Raw genomic sequence first — 20,060 nt, 5'->3', positions numbered from 1 at the left:
ACAGCTTCTTTGGGCAACCTGTGCCAGGGTCTCACCACCCTCAGCTCCAGGAGGTTCCTGTCAGCCCATTTCTCCAGCCTATCCAGGTCCCTGTGGGTAGCAGCAGGACCCTCTGGACTATTATCCCGTCCTCCCCGTTGGTGTCATCACGGAGGTCGTTACTGGAGACGTTACGCGGGGCTGGACCCGGTATCACCCCCGGCCCCGCCCGGCCCCCACACGGCGTCCGGGGTGTGATGGGACCCGGCTCGGGGAAGCGTAGCCGCGGCAGGTCAGGATGGCCGAGCGGTCTAAGGCGCTGCGTTCAGGTCGCAGTCTCCCCTGGAGGCGTGGGTTCGAATCCCACTTCTGACAGCTCCTTTTTGCGCCGCCCGGCGCCCTGTTTTGGCTGGGAGGAGGCGGGAGCCTCATTAAAATAAACGACGCGCCGCAATTAAAAACGATTTACCGACGGAAAGGGACGAGCAAAAGAGCAGCCAGTTGTCAGAAGTGGGATTCGAACCCACGCCTCCAGGGGAGACTGCGACCTGAACGCAGCGCCTTAGACCGCTCGGCCATCCTGACACCGCTGAACACCCCCCTGGCCCCGCCGTACACGGCCCGGAACCCGCGGCTCGGGGCCCACCGGGAATGTGTCGCCTTCCCGGGGCCCGGCGGTGGGCGCGGGCAGCAACACTCACAGAACCGCAGCGTATCCTGGGCGGGGAGGGACCCATAGGGATCACCCAGTCCAGCTCCCGGCCCTGCACAGGACACCCCCAACAACCCCACCCTGTACCTGAGAGCGTTGCCCAAACGCTCCTTGAGCTCTGTCAGGGCTGGTGCTGTGACTTCCCCGGGGAGCCTGTTCAGTGCCCGACCACCCTCTGGGTGAAGAACCTTTTCCCAATATCCTAAAATCTAAACCTCTCCTGGCACAGCTCCAGCTGTTCCCTGGGGTCCTGTCACAGAGAGCAGAGATAGGAGCTGCCCCTCCCTGCCCCTTGTGAAGAAGCTGCAGCCCACAGTGAGTTCTGCCCTCAGTCTCCTCTCCAGGCTGAACAAGCCAAGAGACCTCAGCCACTCCTTGTATGGCTTCCCCTCTAGACCCTTCACCATCTTTGGATGCTCCCTAAAAGCTTTATAGCCTTTTTATACTGTGGTGCCCAAATCTACTCCCAGGAGTCAAGGTGAGGCTGCACCAGCACTGAGCAGAGCAGGACAATCCCCTCCCCAGTCCCGCAGCTTCATTTAACAATTCCCAGTTCAACCCAAAAAATGTGACAGTTGAGCCACAGCTGAAATTTTTTGCTGCTTACAATTATTGGAGACTGGAGGCTTCCCTTCCTCCTGTCTAAGGCGTGATGGAGGAAGGAGAAGGCATGGCCCTCCATGAACCAGCCTAAGGTAGGGGAGAGCTTGCATGTACTTTCTTTGAAATCGTAATTCCACATCCCAAAGTCCCTGGTTTCAGATTGGTTTAGAGCTATTAGTCTCAGACTCCTCTTCCTCACCCTACATGAGTGTAAAGATATTCCTGCTGTTCCAGCCATGGAGTTCTTGAGGAATGACAAAGAGAAAACAAGACACAGCTGCCAACCTTTCAGAAATACATATATCCACCACACGGAGACGGGAGACGTAAGAAAACAAAATATACTTTATTAAAATTAAGCATGTTAGCACCTCAGTGTAACCTGGAGAAGTCAAACAGTCCAGCAGGTAACCAGTCCAGCAGGCCAAATGGCTGAACATCCTGAAGTGCATCCCAATGGTAAAAAAGTACCACGACTGTCACGACATGCACATTCTCAACACTCTAGGATGCACAACCGGCCTCGTTTGTCAGGAGGGATGTTGTGCTGCCTATTGTCTTGATGGAAGCATCTATATCTGCTGGACCAATCTCATATGTTAAATCCAATGTTGGAGCAAGTATCTGCTTGTCCTACAGTAAAGAAACCAAAACAACAAGCCAAACCAACCAAACAGAAAAACTGCTGCTAACTCGACTCGCAGGAAAATCAGTGTAGCATGGAGCTGGAGAGCTACAGATTGGAGAGAATAAATTAAAATGAAATAACAGGAAGTACTTAGTACATGGATAGACATGAAGTATCCTTACAGTTGACCATCCAACTTGGCACACAATAGAAAAATGACCCATGCATCACATAGCAGGCTGGGACAGCCTGGAGCTGAACAGGCTCCAGGATCAAAAGAGAAACCTCTGGCTACCAAACCCCACAGTGCCCTTTTGTTCGGTCCTACACAGTGTTGAAGCTGATGGTTGTAAAGCTACATTAGCCAGTGTTACAAAGATTACATAATTTCAAACTAAAGATACTTTTTACACTTAGAAAATACCTCTATAAAATTCAGTAAAAGTGACATCCCAATCCACCGAGTGCAACACACTCGGGTTCCAGAAGGATCTCACAGACCCAGGAAACCCCTGGGCACTCCTCGCTCGAAGGTGAATGTGGGCACAGTGTGGTGAAGTGCCTTTTGTTCTCAACATCCACTGTCATCGATGCATCGCCACAAGGCTCTGCTGGGGCACCAGATACTCTCCTCCTCTTCCTCCTCCTCCTCCAGGGTGCTGAGGTATCTGTTCCACCAGCTAAGCTGGAACTAATAACCAACCCAAACTTGTGGCCTTGCTACCCTCACTCCACCCTCTTTCTAGCCAACGCTGATTTGGTTTCCTGTCGCAGAAAGTGAGGGGACTGATGCTGGCTAGAAACAGAAACTACACAATCATTCCACACAGATTTGTTACAATACTCTTAAATCTTGGTTTAGAACACACAAGCAGGTTTCAGTATGGTCTTGCCTAATGTACAGATTATTAGTCATGCCAACTAGTTGAGGATTAGACAGCAAAGGTTTGCAACCACTGCAGGTGAACTCGCTTCGCTTCTGTTTCATCCCGGTTCTCTGAACGAAAGCCAAGGATTAAAATTCCAACGTGTTACAAAGCCTCCGTTTCATTAGAAGGAGTCTTAAGCCAATGAGATAAACTACAGCTGTCAAATGCCACCGGGTTCCTTGTCCCAGTCTGTAATCCTTCCTAGTGCCGAGAGCATCGAGACGCCCGTAACGAACACGCACGCGCTGCGGAGAAAGCAGAAACTACAAGGTACAAGAGCACTCTTTAATCTGGGGGTTCTGTCACGCCAGGGACAGCAGTCTGTTATGGCATCAGTAATTTACTGAAGGAACACATCACCCTGAGAGGGTTTCTAAAGCTTTCCTCGTGCCTCCGCCGAGCGAGGCCGGACGCGGCATCGCCGGTCATTCCTATGGCGGGTGCAGTGCCCGGGCAGCCGGACACGCCTTCTCCAGGGTAGTGTTGCTGTTACCTCACTCGGTACAGAGCGAGTTTGTTTGTTTGCCGAAAACTGATATCCTACATCCACTCAGTGACGGCTCGGGCCCCAGCCACGCTACGAGCAGCGCGATCCGACACTGCCAGCACAGAGCGGGTTTGATGGGCCTGGTGTGAGGTGACAACATCGGGGGGTAACGTCGGGGTGATAACGGGGCTGGGCACCGAGCTTTTCCAGCCCAGGCAGGGCGATCCGATGGCGAGGGCTCGCCCGGCTGGGGGCCGCTGTGGCGCGGGCGGGAGGGACCGGGCAGCGACAGCCGGGGCTGAGGGGCCGCGGTCCATCCCACCCCCGCCCTGCCCGGCACCTCTCCGAGGGCGGCGGGGACTCTGGGACGGAGAGCCCCGCGCCGGGCGCCCTCAGAGGCCGTGGCGCTTGCGGGTGCCGGCGCTGGCGGCGTGGAGCAGCCGGTCCTTCTCGCGGATCTCCTCGCGGAGCTGGGCCTCGGCCAGGCGCAGGCGGCGGATGCTGCCCTTCATCTCCTTCATCTTCACCTCCAGCAGCGCGATGATGTCGCGCTGCTCGTTCAGCTTCCTCAGCAGCTCCTCCGACGTGGTGCCCGACGACAGCGAGTACGAGTGGTCGGGGGGGCCGCCCTCCGCCTGGCTCTCCTCCCCTGCTGCCGCCGCCGCCGCCACCACCGGCACCGGCACCGGCAGCCGCGCGGGGATGGCCCCGACGGTGTCGGCGGCCCCGAGCTCCACCTGCACCGTCAGGTCGATGGGCTTCACGTCCTCGGCCGCGCCCCCTGCAGGGGCCTCGGCGGCGGCCGCGGGGCCCGGCGGGGCGGCGGCGGCGGCGGCGGCGGGGCGGGGGCGCCGGGCCCGCTGAGCCTTGCGCTCGTTGACGCCGCGCAGCGGGAAGATGGTGGGCACCCGCACCAGGTAGGACTTGCGGCCGCCCTGGAAGTGCTCGCTGCAGACGCGGTGGCCCGTGGTGGGCTGGAAGGTGCTGAAGCAGCCGCTGACGCCCGCCCGGGAGACGTTCTTGAGCCAGAGGCGCCGCAGCTCCTCGTCCTTGGGGAAGGTGTAGAAGTGCAGCGCCTTGTCGCGGTGCGAGTTGTTGTAGCAGCCCGGCACGCAGCAGGTGAAGCCCGGCATGGCCTCGCGGGGCCGGGGGGACGCCCGCGGCGCCCGGGGCGAGCGGCCCCGCCGAACTACAGCTCCCACAAGGCCCGCGCGGCCCCCGCCGCCGCCGCCGCCGCCGCCGCCCCGGAACTACGCGGGCCACAATGCACCGCGGCGCCGGCGGAACTACCCGCCCCACACTGCGCCGCGGGCCCGCTCTCGCGAGAGACGGCGGGAGGCGGGAGGCGCGTAACGGCCCCGCCATGGCTGACAGGCGGGCCCGGCACCGGCCCGGCCTCAGGAGCAGCGGCCGCCACACGGCGCAGGCGGCGGCACAGGTGCCCCGGGGGGGAAGAGGAGAGGAGAGGGAGGGAAAGAAAGAAAGAAAGAAAGTAAGAAAGAAAGACAGACAGGAGAGCCGCTGTCCAGCGGGGCTCGCCGGGCGTCGCCCGCCGGGTCGCGCTCGGTGTGAGGGACGAGCGAGCCCCTCGCCCTTGTTCGCCTTTGCGTGTGGGAAATGGGCCGACCGCCCTGAGTGTCGCGCTTGCCGAGCAGCCAGGCCCGTCGCGGCTGTGCTCTGAGGCCCCTCGGGATTTCGTCCGCAGGAGGGTTGTGCGTTGGAACCCGCCCCGGTGACACCCCGAGCTGAATTGCCTCCCGTCCGCGCGTGAAGTGCCGGTGTTGTCAAAAAGAAGACGTGCACGATTTCTGTTTGGGAATTTGGAAAAATGTTTCCCGTTAGCCGGCGTATGTTGTCATTAGAAGATGGATGGTGGATGCTTTTGATGCTGCGATCTTTTTTTTTAATGGTGGAAATACTGGTTTTGAATTGCTTGTCTCTGATTTCTGTCTAGACTGGATCAAATCCAGAGAAGGACAGTAATTCTCGCAGAAGCACCTTGAGGAAGCGGAGACTGAGAGTGTTCCCAGACCCTGACAATGACACACCACGGGTTATGCTCAAGAGAGTCATCCAGACCCGTAAGTATCTTTTTTCAGGAGAACTGAGAACAGAAAGACAGTGTTTTGGTGGAGTTGAGAGCAGAGGTTGTTCCTTGGTAGCCCGTTATCCTTACCCTGTTATGTGGAACAGAAGTCAGACCGTTTTATGACTGTTAATGCAAGAGAGAAATCACTGCAGTTGCAGCTGAATGTGGGCTAGAACTGTCTGAGAGGCCAGGCCTTGCATTGGTGAAATAGTCTTCAAAATCCTCTTCAAAATCCCCTTCACTTGGTCTTCTTATCCTGGTGACTGAGCACATAATCCTGGTGCTGCCTTTGGCTGTAGGATCAGGAGTGAGTTACAGAGGACGTGCTGCCATCTGTCACCGTTGGTTTTGTCACTGCCAGCCTTCCCAGGAGCAGAACCCGGAGAGTTTTCACCAGGTCTTTATTTTAACCCATCAATAAATGTAATTTACAGCCTGTGGTGTAGATGTGACACTCTGCTGCATTTTGGTGTTCTTGCTGGATTGAATTGTGGAAAGGAAATGTTTTGGTTTGTTGGCAGAACCCCAAGTTTCACCTCTGAAACCTCGGATATCTAACCATGAAGAGACGGAAGAAGCTCGTCCAGAACTCCCATCTAAGAGGGTTTCCAGCATGTAAGTGATTTTTTTTTTAAATATAATTTTTACATTTATTATATGCCAGGTATGGCTGCAGCTCCTATGGTGGGACTGGGGAGCAGAACTTCTCTACTCATGCTTCAGTGATCAAAATTGCATCCTGTCAGGTGGGGTTTTCCGAAATGCCTCTCCAGCTTGGTTTGTTTTGGTAGGGGGGAATTGCAGCTGCCAGACCTTGCTGCTGAAGACACATTTGTCACTGTGTTCCATTTGAATAAGAAAAGAAAGAAAGTCAGCATTTCTGAATTTGAGAGAGCAGCAGACAAACGACTTTTCCAGAACCAAGGTAAGGCTGCAGTCAAAAATTACCTTGTTCAGTGCTGTTTTTGCTGCCAACTGGTTTTCACCTCCTCCAGTCCAGTTATTAGGAGCTGCTCAGCTGGGCAGTTGTAGGTTTGGAATCCTGATTGCAGTATCTCATTCAAAGGGGATATTGGAGAAGGTAAACCCCCTCCCTTCTATCAAATTTAAAATAAGCCTTTCTGAGCCAATTTCCAGGCTCTGCCCTGACTGTATATAAACTTCTTGACTACTTTTGCAACTTGGTGCTTTTTGAGTTTTGAAGTGTCTCCAGAGGAAGCAATCCCTGACTTCCTCTCAATTCCAAAAACTTTAAAATACAAGCAGCTGCATACCTTTCGTTGCAATTATATCAGATAAGTTACAAAGTTCTTGTTTGAGGGAAGAAAAGCTCTCATAGGTTTGTAAAAGATAATGTTTTATATTGGACCGAATCTTCCCTTTAAACATAAACTTGCAAATTTGGCAAATACAGCTTTCATTTCAGTTGCAGTTTGCCAGAGGCAGATAAAAAACCTCCCCTTAGTGTATGTATCCTATTGGAGTAGCAACTGGAGTAGAACTCAAGGGAGGAACTCAGCTCCAGGTTACAGACACCAGTACCTCAGCTCTGAATTAGAGACTCTGTGCCTGTGTGTACATGAGTTCCACTTTCTTCTAAAGCTCCAGATGCACTTGTTTGGGTTGCTTGCTGTGAATGTGGTAAAATTTAAATTATTGAATCTGAGGGTATGTACCATGTTAAATTTTCTTTGAAATAAGTGTTTCCTATCCTTTCATAAATTGCTTATTGGCTTTCTAATGTAGACAAGAAGTAATGAAGTGAACCTGTCTTCTAATTCTGTTTGCACTTATGTGAGGACTGTAGCATGACTGGCTCTGGAAAGAGGAGGGTCCATTGGGGTGTTCCTGTAGCCCAGTGTGTAGAGGGTAATTTCTCAACTAATGTGTCACCAACTTTTTCTAGTTCAGTCAACGCTGGACAACACAACTTTGTTTCGGTGAGTAATCTAAAATGTCTTAACTTCTGGCTGTCCTGAGTCTAGCTGCTTTCTTTTTTGATCACACCTGGAGCTGTGAAGAACAGTACAGATACCTGGGTTCATGGTAAAGACCTGTGTTGGCAGTAACAAGACCATCCCCCTCTGCTGATGGAATTTGGAGGTGTTGCACCACACACAGAAATTGTGGCTCTGCTCTGTGTGCCCAGCATGGTCTTGTATTAGTAGCTTGTGTTTCCAACAATAACTCAGTACAAAATAGAAAATTATCCTTGCCTGTTTATTGTCTCATCTCATCAATTGCATCTATGCAGTATTTTCTGGACCTTTGAAGTTTTTTAGCAGGTCAAAGAACTTTCTTGTGTTGCCTGTGTTCTTTGCAAGTGGGCAGCACGTTTGCAAAGTCAGCACATTATTTCGCCTTTCTCACTGCAGCCCTGGCCTTTGGTGCCACACAAGGTGCTTCCTGGGGCTGAATTCCATACTTTCTGTCTTTGTTGAAGCCTCTGAACCCCCCTTTTGATTGGGCTGCCTAGAGAAAGGGACAGGAGGTATTTGAGAATGGTCAGTGTCCAGGGTGCAAAATATGTACAGTGAGAAACATCTTTTCCTGTGCTTTACATGTTGGTATCTTAGCTCCCATCTCAGAACAGTCACAGTGTGTTGGTAGCTGTACTTTGGGGTGGTCATTGACACTAAGCAGCTTCTTAAACGTGCTCTGAAGTCCTCCTACCACCCTGCTGTCATCTCAAACATCTGCTCTCCCTTTTTTTTTTTTTTGTTATTTAAAATTTTTAAAAGTTCTGACCTTTTGTCAGCTGTAGTGTTGCAGTGTCTCAGGAAGGCTGTAAAACAGTGTTTCCTGATACATATCCTGATGATACATATCCTGGTGCTGGCTGATACTGTGAAATTAAACCAGTTGTTTAAAGACTGACATTTAATCCTCAAGGCTTTTTTTTGGGAAATTCCTCCTGGCTTTGTCATATATCTCACTGTTAGTACCACCATGCCTGTAGTCTGAGGGTGTGTGATGCTGACAAATGATTTCTTCCCTCCTGTTTTCACAGATCCCTCCGTATGTCTGTTGGTTCCTTGATGGCCCCGGACACTGTTGAGAAGAGGGGTTTGCTCCGGAGGCCGAGGAACCGCAAAGCCATTGACATGGAAGCTTTCGAGGGCGGAGTGGAACAGAACATGCTGAAGAGCAATGGTTCCTTTTGTGTTGTTATTTCTCTTTTGGGAGGAAGGGCCTCTCCTAAGGTGGCTTTTAGAAAGCAGTTACTCAGGCGTGGCCTGTGTTTTGCAGCTATAAGGTTACTAACACGCTCACAGAGGTAGAGTGTGATTTGGGAACCGAGATTAGAATGAGGCTCTGCCTCTGTAGTTGACTCTGTGCACTTAAATGTGTGCTTTGCCCAGTTGGGTGACTTAAATCACAGGAATCGTTTGCCATCATCTTCATCTGTGGGTACTGGGGTTTCTGCAGTTTGGGAAAGTTGGGGGTGCTGAAGTGGGGTCATGCAGGTTCAGTTTTGGGTCTGTTGAGGATGAGTAAGATTTGGTTGAATGACTTAGATTTTGAACGATGCAAGTCCTGGTAATAAAGGGTGTCCCTATGACCTTGAACAGTTTTTCACATAAAACTTGTTTTAAAACTTTCTAAACAGCACAGAACTGTCTTGTGGACTCGCAGTCCGCGTCTGGGATTCGAACAACCATGATGACAAGTGATGCAGAGATCGTGCTGAACAACACGGAGCTCTTTGTTCAGCCTCAGCTGAATGAACGGAGCCAAAATAAACTTTCTGCTCTTGAACCCCAGCTGTCACATTCAAAAACTCCAGCACAGAGGAGCAAGATTTCTGATGCAGCTCAAGACACAGCAAGGCCGGAGGGTCTGGTATCCGGTGTGGGCACAAATGAGGAAAGGACACAAAGACATTCTGAGAACTCGGGCCTTGATCAGGAGCACATTGACAGAATGGCTCCTGTATCTCCAGGAACACCTGCAAACCAGCAAGAAGATCAGCAAGATCATTCCCAGCAGAGTAACCCAGCGGAGCAGGTTTCTGTTCATGAAGAGGAGGTGACTGGCCGTGAGTACTGTGGATTAGGACTTGGGTTTAACAGAGATGATACGTAGGACATGTAGACAGATGTGGAAAAAATCTCAGGGAGTTACGAGTCTAGACCTTTACTCTGGTGTGGTCACTTACTTGTCACAGCTTCATTGTCTCTTGGGCCTTAAAAATCCCTTGAACAGAGGAAGTAGCCTCCCTGGTCACTCTGTACCAATGCTTTGCCAGTTTTTCCCTGGTGTCTAGTATCTCTCTTCAGCCTTCATTTCCATGGAAATCCCTTGTCCTGGCTGTGTAAATGGGAACACGTTTTCCTCATATTGCTTGGACCAGGCAAAAGTTGTTTTGAAAGGACAAGGGAAGGCATGAACAGAAAGCAGTTAGTTGCTCTGAAGAGTCCAATGTCAGGCATTTTTAGGACAAAAGGATAGATAATGCAGAGAAAAGCATGGAGGATGTGGACTAGGGGACTGGATGAAATGAGAGGAAGATGAGGGGGAGTGAGCATATCTTAAAGATGCTGGAGTTAGTAAGGCAATAATGTCAGATGTTAATGGTGACCTAGTTCTGTTTTACCAAAGGAGGCTGCTCTCAGTGTTGCTCCTCAGGGTGAACTGAAAAACAGTTGCAAGGTACACTGTGAACTCTCTAAACTGCTTCAAGTAAAGGAAGAGTGTTTTCTTGGGTTGTCTTTCTCTCCCTGCTTGGTGTTTTTTTTTACTTATGAGGAAAGCTAAAAGCAAGTTTAAAAAGATACCGGGGACACATTAATTCTCTGTTTTAGCTGTTTGTAGATTGAGCTCCTCTCTGTCATCCAGAAGTTCAAGTAAATATTTGGGATCCCCAGTCACTCTAAATTCTTCCAGCATGTCTTTGAGAGAAGTTGTGTCCCAAATAATTGAAGATCTGGAAGTAAGTGATTCAGAAGAAGAGATGATTAATACAGTGAATGGAGTGGAACAGGAAAAGCTTTTCAGAGAGGGTAAGAAGTGCATTCAGTGTTGCAAGGGAACGGAGTATAATCTGATTCAAGGTTTTTCAGGTGACTCTCAGAGTAAAGTAAGACTTTATTGTGCAGTAGATGCTGGAGAGAATTTAATTCAGATCGTATCAGAGATGCTGGGCATTCCTAGACAAGCTTTCTAAAAGTGGGCTGTGACTTGCTCATGTGCTTCCTTGCCAGTATTTGCTTTGTTCACTGGGACTGCAAGTGGAATAAAGGTTAATATGTTTTGGTAGCTCTGTAGTACTGCTCACCTCCCCATAGGAAAGATGTAGAGCTCCCTCTTGGCAAGGAATACCTCTGGCTGATCCCTCCTTCTTTGTGTACATTTTACTGCTCTGCTGTATTTATTTAGGCCATGTTGGCCATTATCTTTTTCCAGTACTAACCAGCATCTTCTGCTCTTAAACCAAGGGATTGAAGGCTGCCCTCACTTAAGTAATAAAGGTTGTCACTGGTAGGTTGGGCCTTAGTACCTCCTGTTCCTGGAAGACAGCAAGTCGTGGAAGTTTCCTGCTTCCACAGGCACATTTTTGGTTTTCTCTTTGCCTTAGAATAAGCGTTAGAATAAACCCTGCTGGGGGTGGCTGGTGTTACCCGTCCAGTACATAAAGCTTTGGGTAGGTGTGGACACAGGTTCCTGTGTTCTGCTGAATTTCATTTTCACAGGAGGTATTGCTACAAGCAGCAAAGTGCAGAAATCAGTAAAAATTATGCTTGAATCTGTCAACAGCATCTGGTACTCCACTGTTATCCCAGCAGTGATCCAGCAGGGTGAGAGAATCACTGCTGCCTGTCAGCCCAAGGAGGCTTAGTGTCATGTTGAGCTTCTATCTTCTCACAAAGCTAGTTAATATTTCTCTTCACTTTAGGCCCTGCATTGGTGTGGGCAGCCCAGTCATTGTGGTTAGTGAGATTGGTATAACTGATTTTCACACCACCTTTGGCCAGATTTCCTTGTCCCCTTCACTTGGGCTTGGGGCTCCTGGGCCTTGAAAAACTTGTATTTTGAGTGTGAAAACTCCCAGTTAGTGGAGAGGATGGTAAAAATTCACTTTTACAGCTTCTGGTTCTGGACTCAGCTAAGATTTCCAAACTCTTCAGCAAGTGATGATGCTGTGAGAGTGCCCAGATTTCTCCAAGTAATTACCTGTGTGGGTTTCTGCTGGAATTGAGCTACATGATAACAGATGTGTGGACTATAGATTTAGTATGCAGGAAGAAGGAATACTTAAATACTGTTTGGCACTTCAGTAGCTAAAGTTTTTGAAGACAGGCAAGACAAGTGTCCCTATATTTCTCCTCATCCTGCCTGCCAGAGGCTTGTCTGGGATGGTTAAAACCACTGCTAGGCATTCTTCTTCTTACAATGGAATATATCTCTTACAAAGCTGTTTATTCAGAAAAACTGAGGAAATGAGGAGGAGAATCTGAGCACAAACTCCAGGTATTGTTAGACTTAAAGGAAAAGAAATTGGTCTTTCACACAGTCACCAGAAGTGAGAATGGCTGTAGAGATGGCAGATCTGGAAGAGTTCTGCTTACTGTAAGTAAATAAAATTTCTTCATTTGGATCTGACGTGCTCCCTAATTAGGTGGCTGTAAAGCAAACACAGGAAAGGTTGGGCATTTCTCAGCTGTAAAGGCAACTGCATCTGCTTCCCTTATTTATAGCTTTTGGCTGAGTTTACTTATCACAAATACATTTCAGTGGTTGTTAAACTGTGTGCTGGTGGCTGATCGGGGGATTTTTTGGTAGGTAAGATGTATGATAGAATTGCCTGTTTTAGCTGCAGAACATGGTGCAAGTGCTGGGTATTCTGAACACTTGGAGAAGGAGCTGGCTGAAGAAGCAGAATTGCAGATAACTGCAGCACAGGACAGCAGAGACAAAACAGACACAGCTCCTTCAGCAGGAGAGGGACTGGCAGAAGGCAGCGTTGGACCCCACGTGTCTCCTGGGGCTGGTGAGCACAGCCCCTAATGCTGATGGTTATCCCTGATGGCAGAGACCTCCCAGGCTGCATGACTGGCATCACAGCTGGGAGAAAGACTGCCCTTCCTTTGCATTCTGGAATCTGGGCTAAGTACTGGGAACATGCCAAATTAACTTTGTCATTTTAAGCTGGAAGACTGCGTTTTGCCCAAAGGGAAACCAAAATTGCACTGGCAGTAGTGTTTAGAAATAGGTAATTGCAGAATGCATCTTTAGTTAAAATTTACTGGTGGAAGTTCCAGGATCAGGCAAAGATTGAAAAAATTCAGAGACCTTCTGAGTGAGTTGACAAATTGGCATCTCCCAAGTTACTTTTCCTACATTGCTGGGTCTTCTGTAGTCAACATACTGCAGTGAAGGCTTTGGTATGACCTTTTGAGTTAGAAGTGCTTATTAAAGAAAGTTAATTTAAAAGGAGATAAAAATTTCACTCAAATCTCTTGGGTTTCACATTACCAAGGGCTTTTTTTCTGTGGGACCTCTGCACACCTGGATGTAGCAGAGGGAAAAGTCGAGGATTCATCAGTGCTTCAGTTTATCTGGCTTTGTGTACCAACCCCAATCCTTGCAGATGGGAAGGTAGTAGGTGGTTGTCAGGAATTGCAAGTTGGATTTCATTGCTATGAGTGCTCTGAAATTTTGTCTCTGGTACTTGTTTCAGTGCTGTGTTTTTCCTGTTTTGGAAATCTAGAACATGAAACTGCCAAAGGTGTTGGAGCTGGAAGTCTGGACAGGCATTCTGATGCTCTCTCCTCATCTGAAAAATCTGGGATGAATCCATTAGAGGAAGATGATGAACAAGACGTGCTAGAGGACCAGGCTATCATGTTAGATTTGGATGATCCAGAGGAAGAGCCTGCTGAGGATGAAAGTGAACATCCTGAAAGTCAAGGTAAGAGACTTGCAGCAGTAGCAGAGGAAGTTGGAGAAAATTTTCCCTGTTATCTCTCCCAGATTGAGGAAAAACGGGTTAATAATGTTTTTAACTGTTTAGTCCATCGGAGAGTACAGGGGAAGCTGTTGGCTGCTCTTTCTAGGGCCAGATTGTTATTGGCTCATCAGGTGCTTCAGGGACCAAGATCATCTTGTACTTTTTGAGGTGAAGATGATGGAAGTGCACAAAACAGGTGCAACTGAGTGCAAAGTGGGTTTATACATTGGCACAGGCTCCATTCTGTTCTTTCCTTCCCGATTCCTATTTTCAGGCCAACTTTTTAGTGTCTTAGAGCCTTGAAGTCTTGTTTTGCACAGGCATCTACGTGACTCCAGACTTGAAACCTAATTTAGAACCCTGTATTTTGTAGATGTAGTTACAGGTTTCCTGTCCAGTTAACAAAAAGAGTAGACTGGTTTTTCAGAAAGCTGAGAGTTTCTAAGCAGTTCTTCAGACACTGCATCAGTGCTGGTGCCTTTTGGAAGAACTGATCCATCAGACTGAGTTCTCTTTGATCAAGGCCATGTTTGAGAATGCCCAGAGTATGTTTTAGTGATGTCTTCTGGGACTGGTCTTAAAGTCTTTTGAAGTACAATACACCCTGAAATAAAAAAAACTGAACTAAGGACATCCTAAAATCCCATTACTAGGATTTCAGGTGTATTCAGCTGCAATGAGAATATTGATGTCTCTGTGTATTTGTGCAGTGTGCACAAAGCCAGAAGTTGAACTGATACCCTTTTGCCACAAGAAAAAGCTGTAGGTGTTCTTAGGGTGTCTGCAGTTGCTTATCTTGTACACAGCTGTATGAAGAGATGGGAAGATCTGGCTGCAGATCTCTGCTCATTGGGTGGAACAGTATGAGTAGCACCTTACAGGTCTCATTGGACAAGGAGAGTCAGGAAAGAGGAAAAATTATGTACTTTTGTCATAAATCTTGCCTCAGAAATCTCAGGATAACTCGTCGCTTTCCCTGCATCCTGATCCATGTTCCTCCAGTGCACAGAGATGTTTATTCAGGAGAAGCTAATGCAGGCAGCCACGGTAGTTCACCCAGCCTTGCTTTCTGCAAGAGATCTCTGACCCTTCCAGCTGGGGAGTTTAACTCTCAGTAGTACCTGAAGCCCCTAGTAGTTGGGCTTGGCTTCTGTAACAGGACAGGTGTCTGAGCTCTTAGGGCATGTTTGGGAAGCTGCCACCATTACAGACAGGCTGGATTGTTGGGCTGAACTCAGCTTGCAAGGGAAACTATCAGGCAAGAAGCCCTGCGTGACCACTCCTCTTCCAGGCAGGAAGGTGCTCAGTGTTTCGGTTCTGTTAATGTTGTTTTCTTTCCTGCTCTCACTTGTTAAGAAGTGAAGAATTTCGAGAGTGAAGTTAGACAGTGCAGACTAGACTTGGAGGAAACTGGTATGGGCAGTTCCCAGCAGAGAAGAGGTGAGATGCTGATCACATGAGCCTTGGCTGGAGGGAGTTATAAAATCTGGCATTGCAGCAACCAGCAGCTGTGCTGGCTCAGGTGCCGTGGGGCCACAGCTGGAGCACAGGCAGTGTGCTCTGGGCCAGCCCTGTGGGAAGCTGGTTGGGTTTCTGCTGCTGCAGCAGCACTGGGTGCTGCAGGAGCTCTGAGAAGAGAGTTCAGTTCCTCAAGTCCTTTTTTCCCCCAGAGGTTTCCATGAAGACGCCTGCGTTTGTCCGTGCTGCAGCCCACAACCCCCTGCTGTCAGCTCCATGGGATGAAAAACCTGCTGCTCCCAGGTAAGTCTAAGGCAGTGGCCTGGCAGGAGAGTGTCTGGGGGTGTCAGTGTCCAGGGGGAAGAGCAGAGCCTGGCTTTGCCAGCTGCCCTGGGCTCTGCCAGCTGCCACAGGGAGTGAGGAGTCCTGGAGGTTTTGGATCGTCCACTGCTGCAGCAGCTGAGTAAAGGGTGAATCTAGTGAATCTTCCAGAGCAGATCTGATGCCTTCAGTATTTCCAATAAATGTTCTTGTAATATTTTCTTGTGCTGAAGGTCAAAAGCTTTCCCTAGGAATTTTTCCACTGGTGAGCTACTCTGGAACCATAGAGTCTGTTATGGGATGCAGAGGCCCTTGCAGATGAGGGGGAATTAGAGATGACAAGATGCTGATCACATGGAATGACATACTTGCATTGACTGCAGAAGCCTAAAGCTGTGTGCAGTTGCCACGTGCTGACTATAAAATGAAGCTCTCTTAGAGGCAGAAAGTGAACCTGTTCTCTGCTTTACTCCAAATTAATTAACACTGGCACCATCTTAACTAGAAATTCAGTGAAGCTGTATGCTTCATCAGAACCACTACCAGTGGGTCCTAGGGAACAGGAGGAATTTTCTAGCCCATAACTCTAGATTTTTGTTTGTCAAAGCAATAAACAAGAAGACCAAATTCTTGTGCCCACATACAGGTGGGCTGGAGAGAGTCAAGTGATCCATGCACTCCCTCTGTGGGTTAGCCTGAGGTTCTAAGTTTTTTCTGTTGTTTTCCAATCAGGTACTGAGTGAATCCGTGGATTTCACTTAATTCATATTACAATTTTTCCTTTTTAGAATGGGAAACGGTTGTATAACTTCCTTTGGAGTTACAGTCTTGTTTAAGGGGGAAAAAACCCAAACAACCAATCAAACCCCACAGAATAAACCCACTGAAGTTTGCAATAGTGTAGAATTGTATTCTGCAGAGCAGCCTCCTCTGTCCACAGATACAGAGGTGATCTGTGGATGCCTCCAACTTCGTGCACTCCTGGAGAGGGAATATTCCAGGGATGCAGTGGGAACTGCAGCCATGTGTTGGAGACAGCTGGGGTTTGCTGACAGTCTGTCACACAAACAGGCAGTCTCTGGATTGCCTCTCTCAAGGTCATGATGCCACATGAACTGTTTGCAAACTGTCCTGCCTGGGCATGAGGGTTTTGAGGAATTGGGAGGGAGAAAGAGCACGAGGTAGTTCTTACCCCTTCCAGTTCAGCATAAGGTTTGTCCAAACTCAGCCTGGTGTTCTCTGCATCTCCCCTGGCCTTGTTCACTTCGTATGTGAATTTTCAATTTCCCTCCAAGGTCTCCCGTGCAGCTGCTGCAGCCTAAGCAAGTTCCAGGGAGATCAGGAACGTCCCAAAGGAAACCACGGGAGCCTCAAATAGCAAGGAGTTTGATAAAGGAGGTTTTTAGCTATTTTGTAAAAATGCCAGTGACCAGAGAAGCATTCAAAATTGTTGAAAAATGGTAAGTAGCAACAAACTGTTCTTCCCACTCTTTTTAGTGTTTTGTTTTGTTATTTTATTTTATTTTATTTTCTCACCTGAAGTAATAAGCTTGTTGGAAGTGCTGCTGACAAGCTGACAGCCCTTCCTTTCCAGCTGGGAAGAGTCATGGGAGGTCTGAAGACAAGGGCAGAAATGTGCTAAGTGCTTTGGGCTGCTGTGTATGTATCTGTGACCAACCTGGCCTTGCAGGAGCATCTGGGTTTGTCACAAAAGGTTGTACCAGTCACAGCCTTGTTATCATTCACCATGAGCAGGATGGCTCTGGGTAATGGTCATTGTGCTGGGCACAGTGGAGGTGTCCCAGCTGTGCAGTGTTCCACTGGAGTCTGGGTTTTCTCACCTTTTTGGATCTATAAACCATGTTATCTTCATCAGTAAAATCTGTGGATTGTTTGAACAGTGTCACCATAAGAGCCAGTAGTCTGACTATCAGAGCTGATTTCTCTCTGACTGGTGTCAACCCCTGTTCCTGCATGTGTGGGAAGTCTGGGAGAGGTTCTGGTTGTCAGATGTGCAGCTGTTTCACACCTATCTTGGCTGTGGAGTTCCAGGGAGCCTGGGCTGAGAAGCCAAGCTTTGTTCCCGAGGTGGAGAGTTTCTTCTCCCCCAGTTTTCCCTGGCAGGCTGTGACCTGCACAACGAGCAGCTCCAGTGCAATTTGCCCTGCAGAAGTGGGGGAGCAGCTGGTGTGTTCACACAATCCACAGCCCAATTTGATTTCCCTCCCCATTCCCCCTTCAGCTCTGAGAAGTACTTCAAGCAGCTGAGCAGTGATCTGGAAGCTTACACCAGCCATGCAGGGAGGAAAACAGTGGAGATGGCTGATGTAGAAATGCTCATGAGAAGGTAAAGGGTTGTTTCTTACTAACCTGCAGTAGTTTTGGGGGTGCTTTGGTAACACCTGGTTGTTGTCAGGGTGTGCACCAGCAGTAAGTATTTGCACAGTAAGTGTGGTCTCTTGTGATTGACTCTGTGTGATGCTACTTGGCCACCTCTCCCAGGAGGGCATCCCTGGAATTGGGGTTTTACCCTCAGTGATGATGGTGGTGGAAGGGGCAAGAGGAAGGTAGCGAGGGGTTGGGAGTACAAGAGTCATCTGAGGAGCAATTAGCAAGAGGAGGGGGTTTTGTGCAAGGGTGAAGCAGTTACAGCTGGGAAACAGTAGAAGAGAAGTGAATGCTGAGAGTGAAGCTGGGCTGCACCGTTTCATCCCCGAGCGATCTCTTTGCTACAAGCACTTGCAGCTGACAGTGAGCATTTTCACATGCCCTGCTGTCTGTTTTGGTGACTTGCTCTTCCAAACAAAATACCCATCTTGCTGCTTCTGCATAACCTGATACTTGGGATCTAAACTGACAGTTCCTCTCCAGAGCAGGAGAAGGAGCCTCCATGCCTCACCTAACAGTGGCATTCCCTGCCCAGCACCTGGATGAGCTGTTCTCAGAGCTGCTTCACTGCTCTCTGTCCTCTGGGCTCCCTCGGCTGCCCCAGCTCCTGCCTGAATTTACTTTGTCCTGTCCAAAGCACAGGGCATTTGTTCTTGGCTTGGCAGCCCTCTGTAAAACTGTGTGAAGCCTAAAACAATCCATTGCTCTTCAGTGAAAGTCTTTACTCCAGGTGGTTATTCTTGGTCTGCACTGGAAGAGTTTCCAATGTTCCAAGTCACCTGAGGGGTTGTGCAGGGCAGAGCTGATGACATTGGCTTAGCACAGGCCTCTGTAGGCAGAGCTGGTGCTGCTGCTTAAAAAGAATAATCTGTTGCTGTTCTGATCCAGAGATTTCATTTTCCCAAGGGACAGGTGTGTGCAGAAGTTGGCATGAACAGGCTTAGAGGCACAATAGGTTGGTTGGCCAGGTTTGAGGATTCTGTGCTCATGGTATTTCACCTTTTTCTAGATGTCTTTGTGCCTTTCCACTGCCTCCTAAAGGGATCAGGAATTGCTGCTGGTTCATGCATAAGAACAGTATTTCTGTTCCTTTCACAAGCAAAGTGTGAATAAATGCTGTGCTTTTTTCTTTCCACAAAACTGGGAGATGCTGATTTTTTTTTTTTCATGCCAGTCAGCTAAATGGTGCACTGGAAAACTACCTGGCCTACACAGTTGGCAAATGCCAACTACCTCTGAACTGTGACTAAAGAAATCTGCTGGGTACTGAGCTGTTTCTTTCAGTTACATCATTCTCTGTGTGTTTTCAAACGGTGGTAAAATTTATCCCCTGGTAGGTGGGTTGTGAATTTAAAAAGCAATGAGCCTCTGCTTTGGTACAGATCAATATAGATGAATATCCCCGTGATGAACAGAGGGAAGCTCTGTGGGAAGCTGCAGGAACCCTCTGGGTCTGCTTCCCTGTGTGGGCAAGCCTGGAATCTGTGCTGTACCCAGGACCTCACGACAAACTGCCTGAGAACAGGAATCTGTGCCTTCTCTGTCACAGGCAGCCACAGCATTTCAGCTGTTAAATGCAAAATCATCACCGCAAGAAAGCTTTACTCTGATGCTGACTGGAAAGACTCTGCACTAACAGCTCTGTTTCTTCTCTGCTCTTCTCTTCTTGGCCACAGACAAGGGCTGGTGACGGACAAGATGCCACTGAATGTGCTGATAGAGCGTCACCTCCCCCTGGAGTACAGGAAGCTCCTGATTCCAGTCGCTGTGAGTGGAAACAAAGTGATCCCCTGATGTGAAGGTGCAGCCCTGACCCCTGTGGGGTGCTCACGGTCTGCTCCCAGGGGCTGCCTCTGGGGTGTTCCATGTCCCTGCTCCCTGTGATGGTTTTCCACACGGAACCAGTCGGGCAGGGACTGCTCAACGTTCTCCTGAGCAAGGGCTGGTCGTGCTGTGGCCTTTACCCCTCCCTGCTGGGTCTCACCAGCCCTTGTTACACGCAGTTTGACTACCCATAATTTTTTATGTTACCTCTGAATACTTGTACAGCTCTGAGAAATAAAATTTCATATGTATTCTGCATGATGCAAGCGCTGCTTATGCCAGGGACCTGAGAGGCTGCTGCACTGCGGTGTTCAGGATGTTCCTGACAGGCCTTTAGCCGTGGTGATGCTCTTCGTGCCAACCAGGGGCTTGTGTTTGACACACCCGTGGTGGTTTCTGTGGCTCAGCCCCCCCGGGGAGCCACGGTGGTCCCATACAGGTGGTCTGTGCTGTGCTCCCTCGTGCTCCTCACGCAGGGAGACAGAACAAAACCGGTGTAGGATTGTACAGAACCTAAACCATGCCTGGAATGAGGTCAGACCCAGCAAAGGACTGTGACCTTTTGTAAAACAGTTCAGAAGGTGGGGAAGAATGATGTTTTGTCACACGTACCAGGCTCGGAGGGATGGAAATGGGGATTGAACTTTCTCTTGTGTGATTTTCATCACCTTCAGTGTCTTCCTGGGGAGCT

The 20,060-nt window shown here is 49.1% G+C and overlaps 2 protein-coding genes and 2 non-coding genes across 4 annotated transcripts; 2 read left to right on the top strand and 2 right to left on the bottom strand.

Moving 5' to 3' along the window:
• Positions 1–271: 271 nt before the first annotated feature.
• TRNAL-CAG lies at positions 272–354 on the top strand. Its single transcript has one exon. It is a non-coding gene; the product is annotated as a tRNA-Leu (tRNA).
• Positions 355–481: 127 nt separating this feature from the next.
• Positions 482–564, bottom strand: TRNAL-CAG. Its single transcript has one exon. It is a non-coding gene; the product is annotated as a tRNA-Leu (tRNA).
• A 1,054-nt stretch (positions 565–1,618) lies between these two features.
• On the bottom strand, positions 1,619–4,544 carry THAP11 (THAP domain containing 11). Its single transcript, XM_017824331.1, has one exon. It carries the CDS (start codon positions 4,469–4,471, stop codon positions 3,731–3,733), a length of 741 nt encoding a protein of 246 aa, XP_017679820.1. The 5' UTR covers positions 4,472–4,544; the 3' UTR covers positions 1,619–3,730.
• Positions 4,489–19,625, top strand: CENPT (centromere protein T; the record flags this gene model as incomplete). The annotated part of the gene is given in 15 exon segments (XM_017824171.1): positions 4,489–4,554; positions 4,557–4,648; positions 4,650–4,776; positions 5,293–5,419; positions 5,949–6,042; positions 6,219–6,352; positions 7,334–7,367; positions 8,438–8,580; positions 9,038–9,466; positions 12,242–12,418; positions 13,139–13,339; positions 15,049–15,139; positions 16,453–16,617; positions 17,400–17,504; positions 19,222–19,625. Coding segments are annotated over 15 exon segments (2,103 nt in total), but the record flags the coding sequence as incomplete, so codon positions are not given.
• Between the last annotated feature and the right edge of the window lie 435 nt (positions 19,626–20,060).

Source organism: Lepidothrix coronata, unplaced genomic scaffold, assembly GCF_001604755.1.
Source record: "Lepidothrix coronata isolate B3197 unplaced genomic scaffold, Lepidothrix_coronata-1.0 Scaffold110, whole genome shotgun sequence".
NCBI lineage: Eukaryota > Metazoa > Chordata > Aves > Passeriformes > Pipridae > Lepidothrix > Lepidothrix coronata.
Note: the sequence above shows the minus strand (reverse complement) of the source record. Positions and strands in the feature narration are given on the sequence as shown.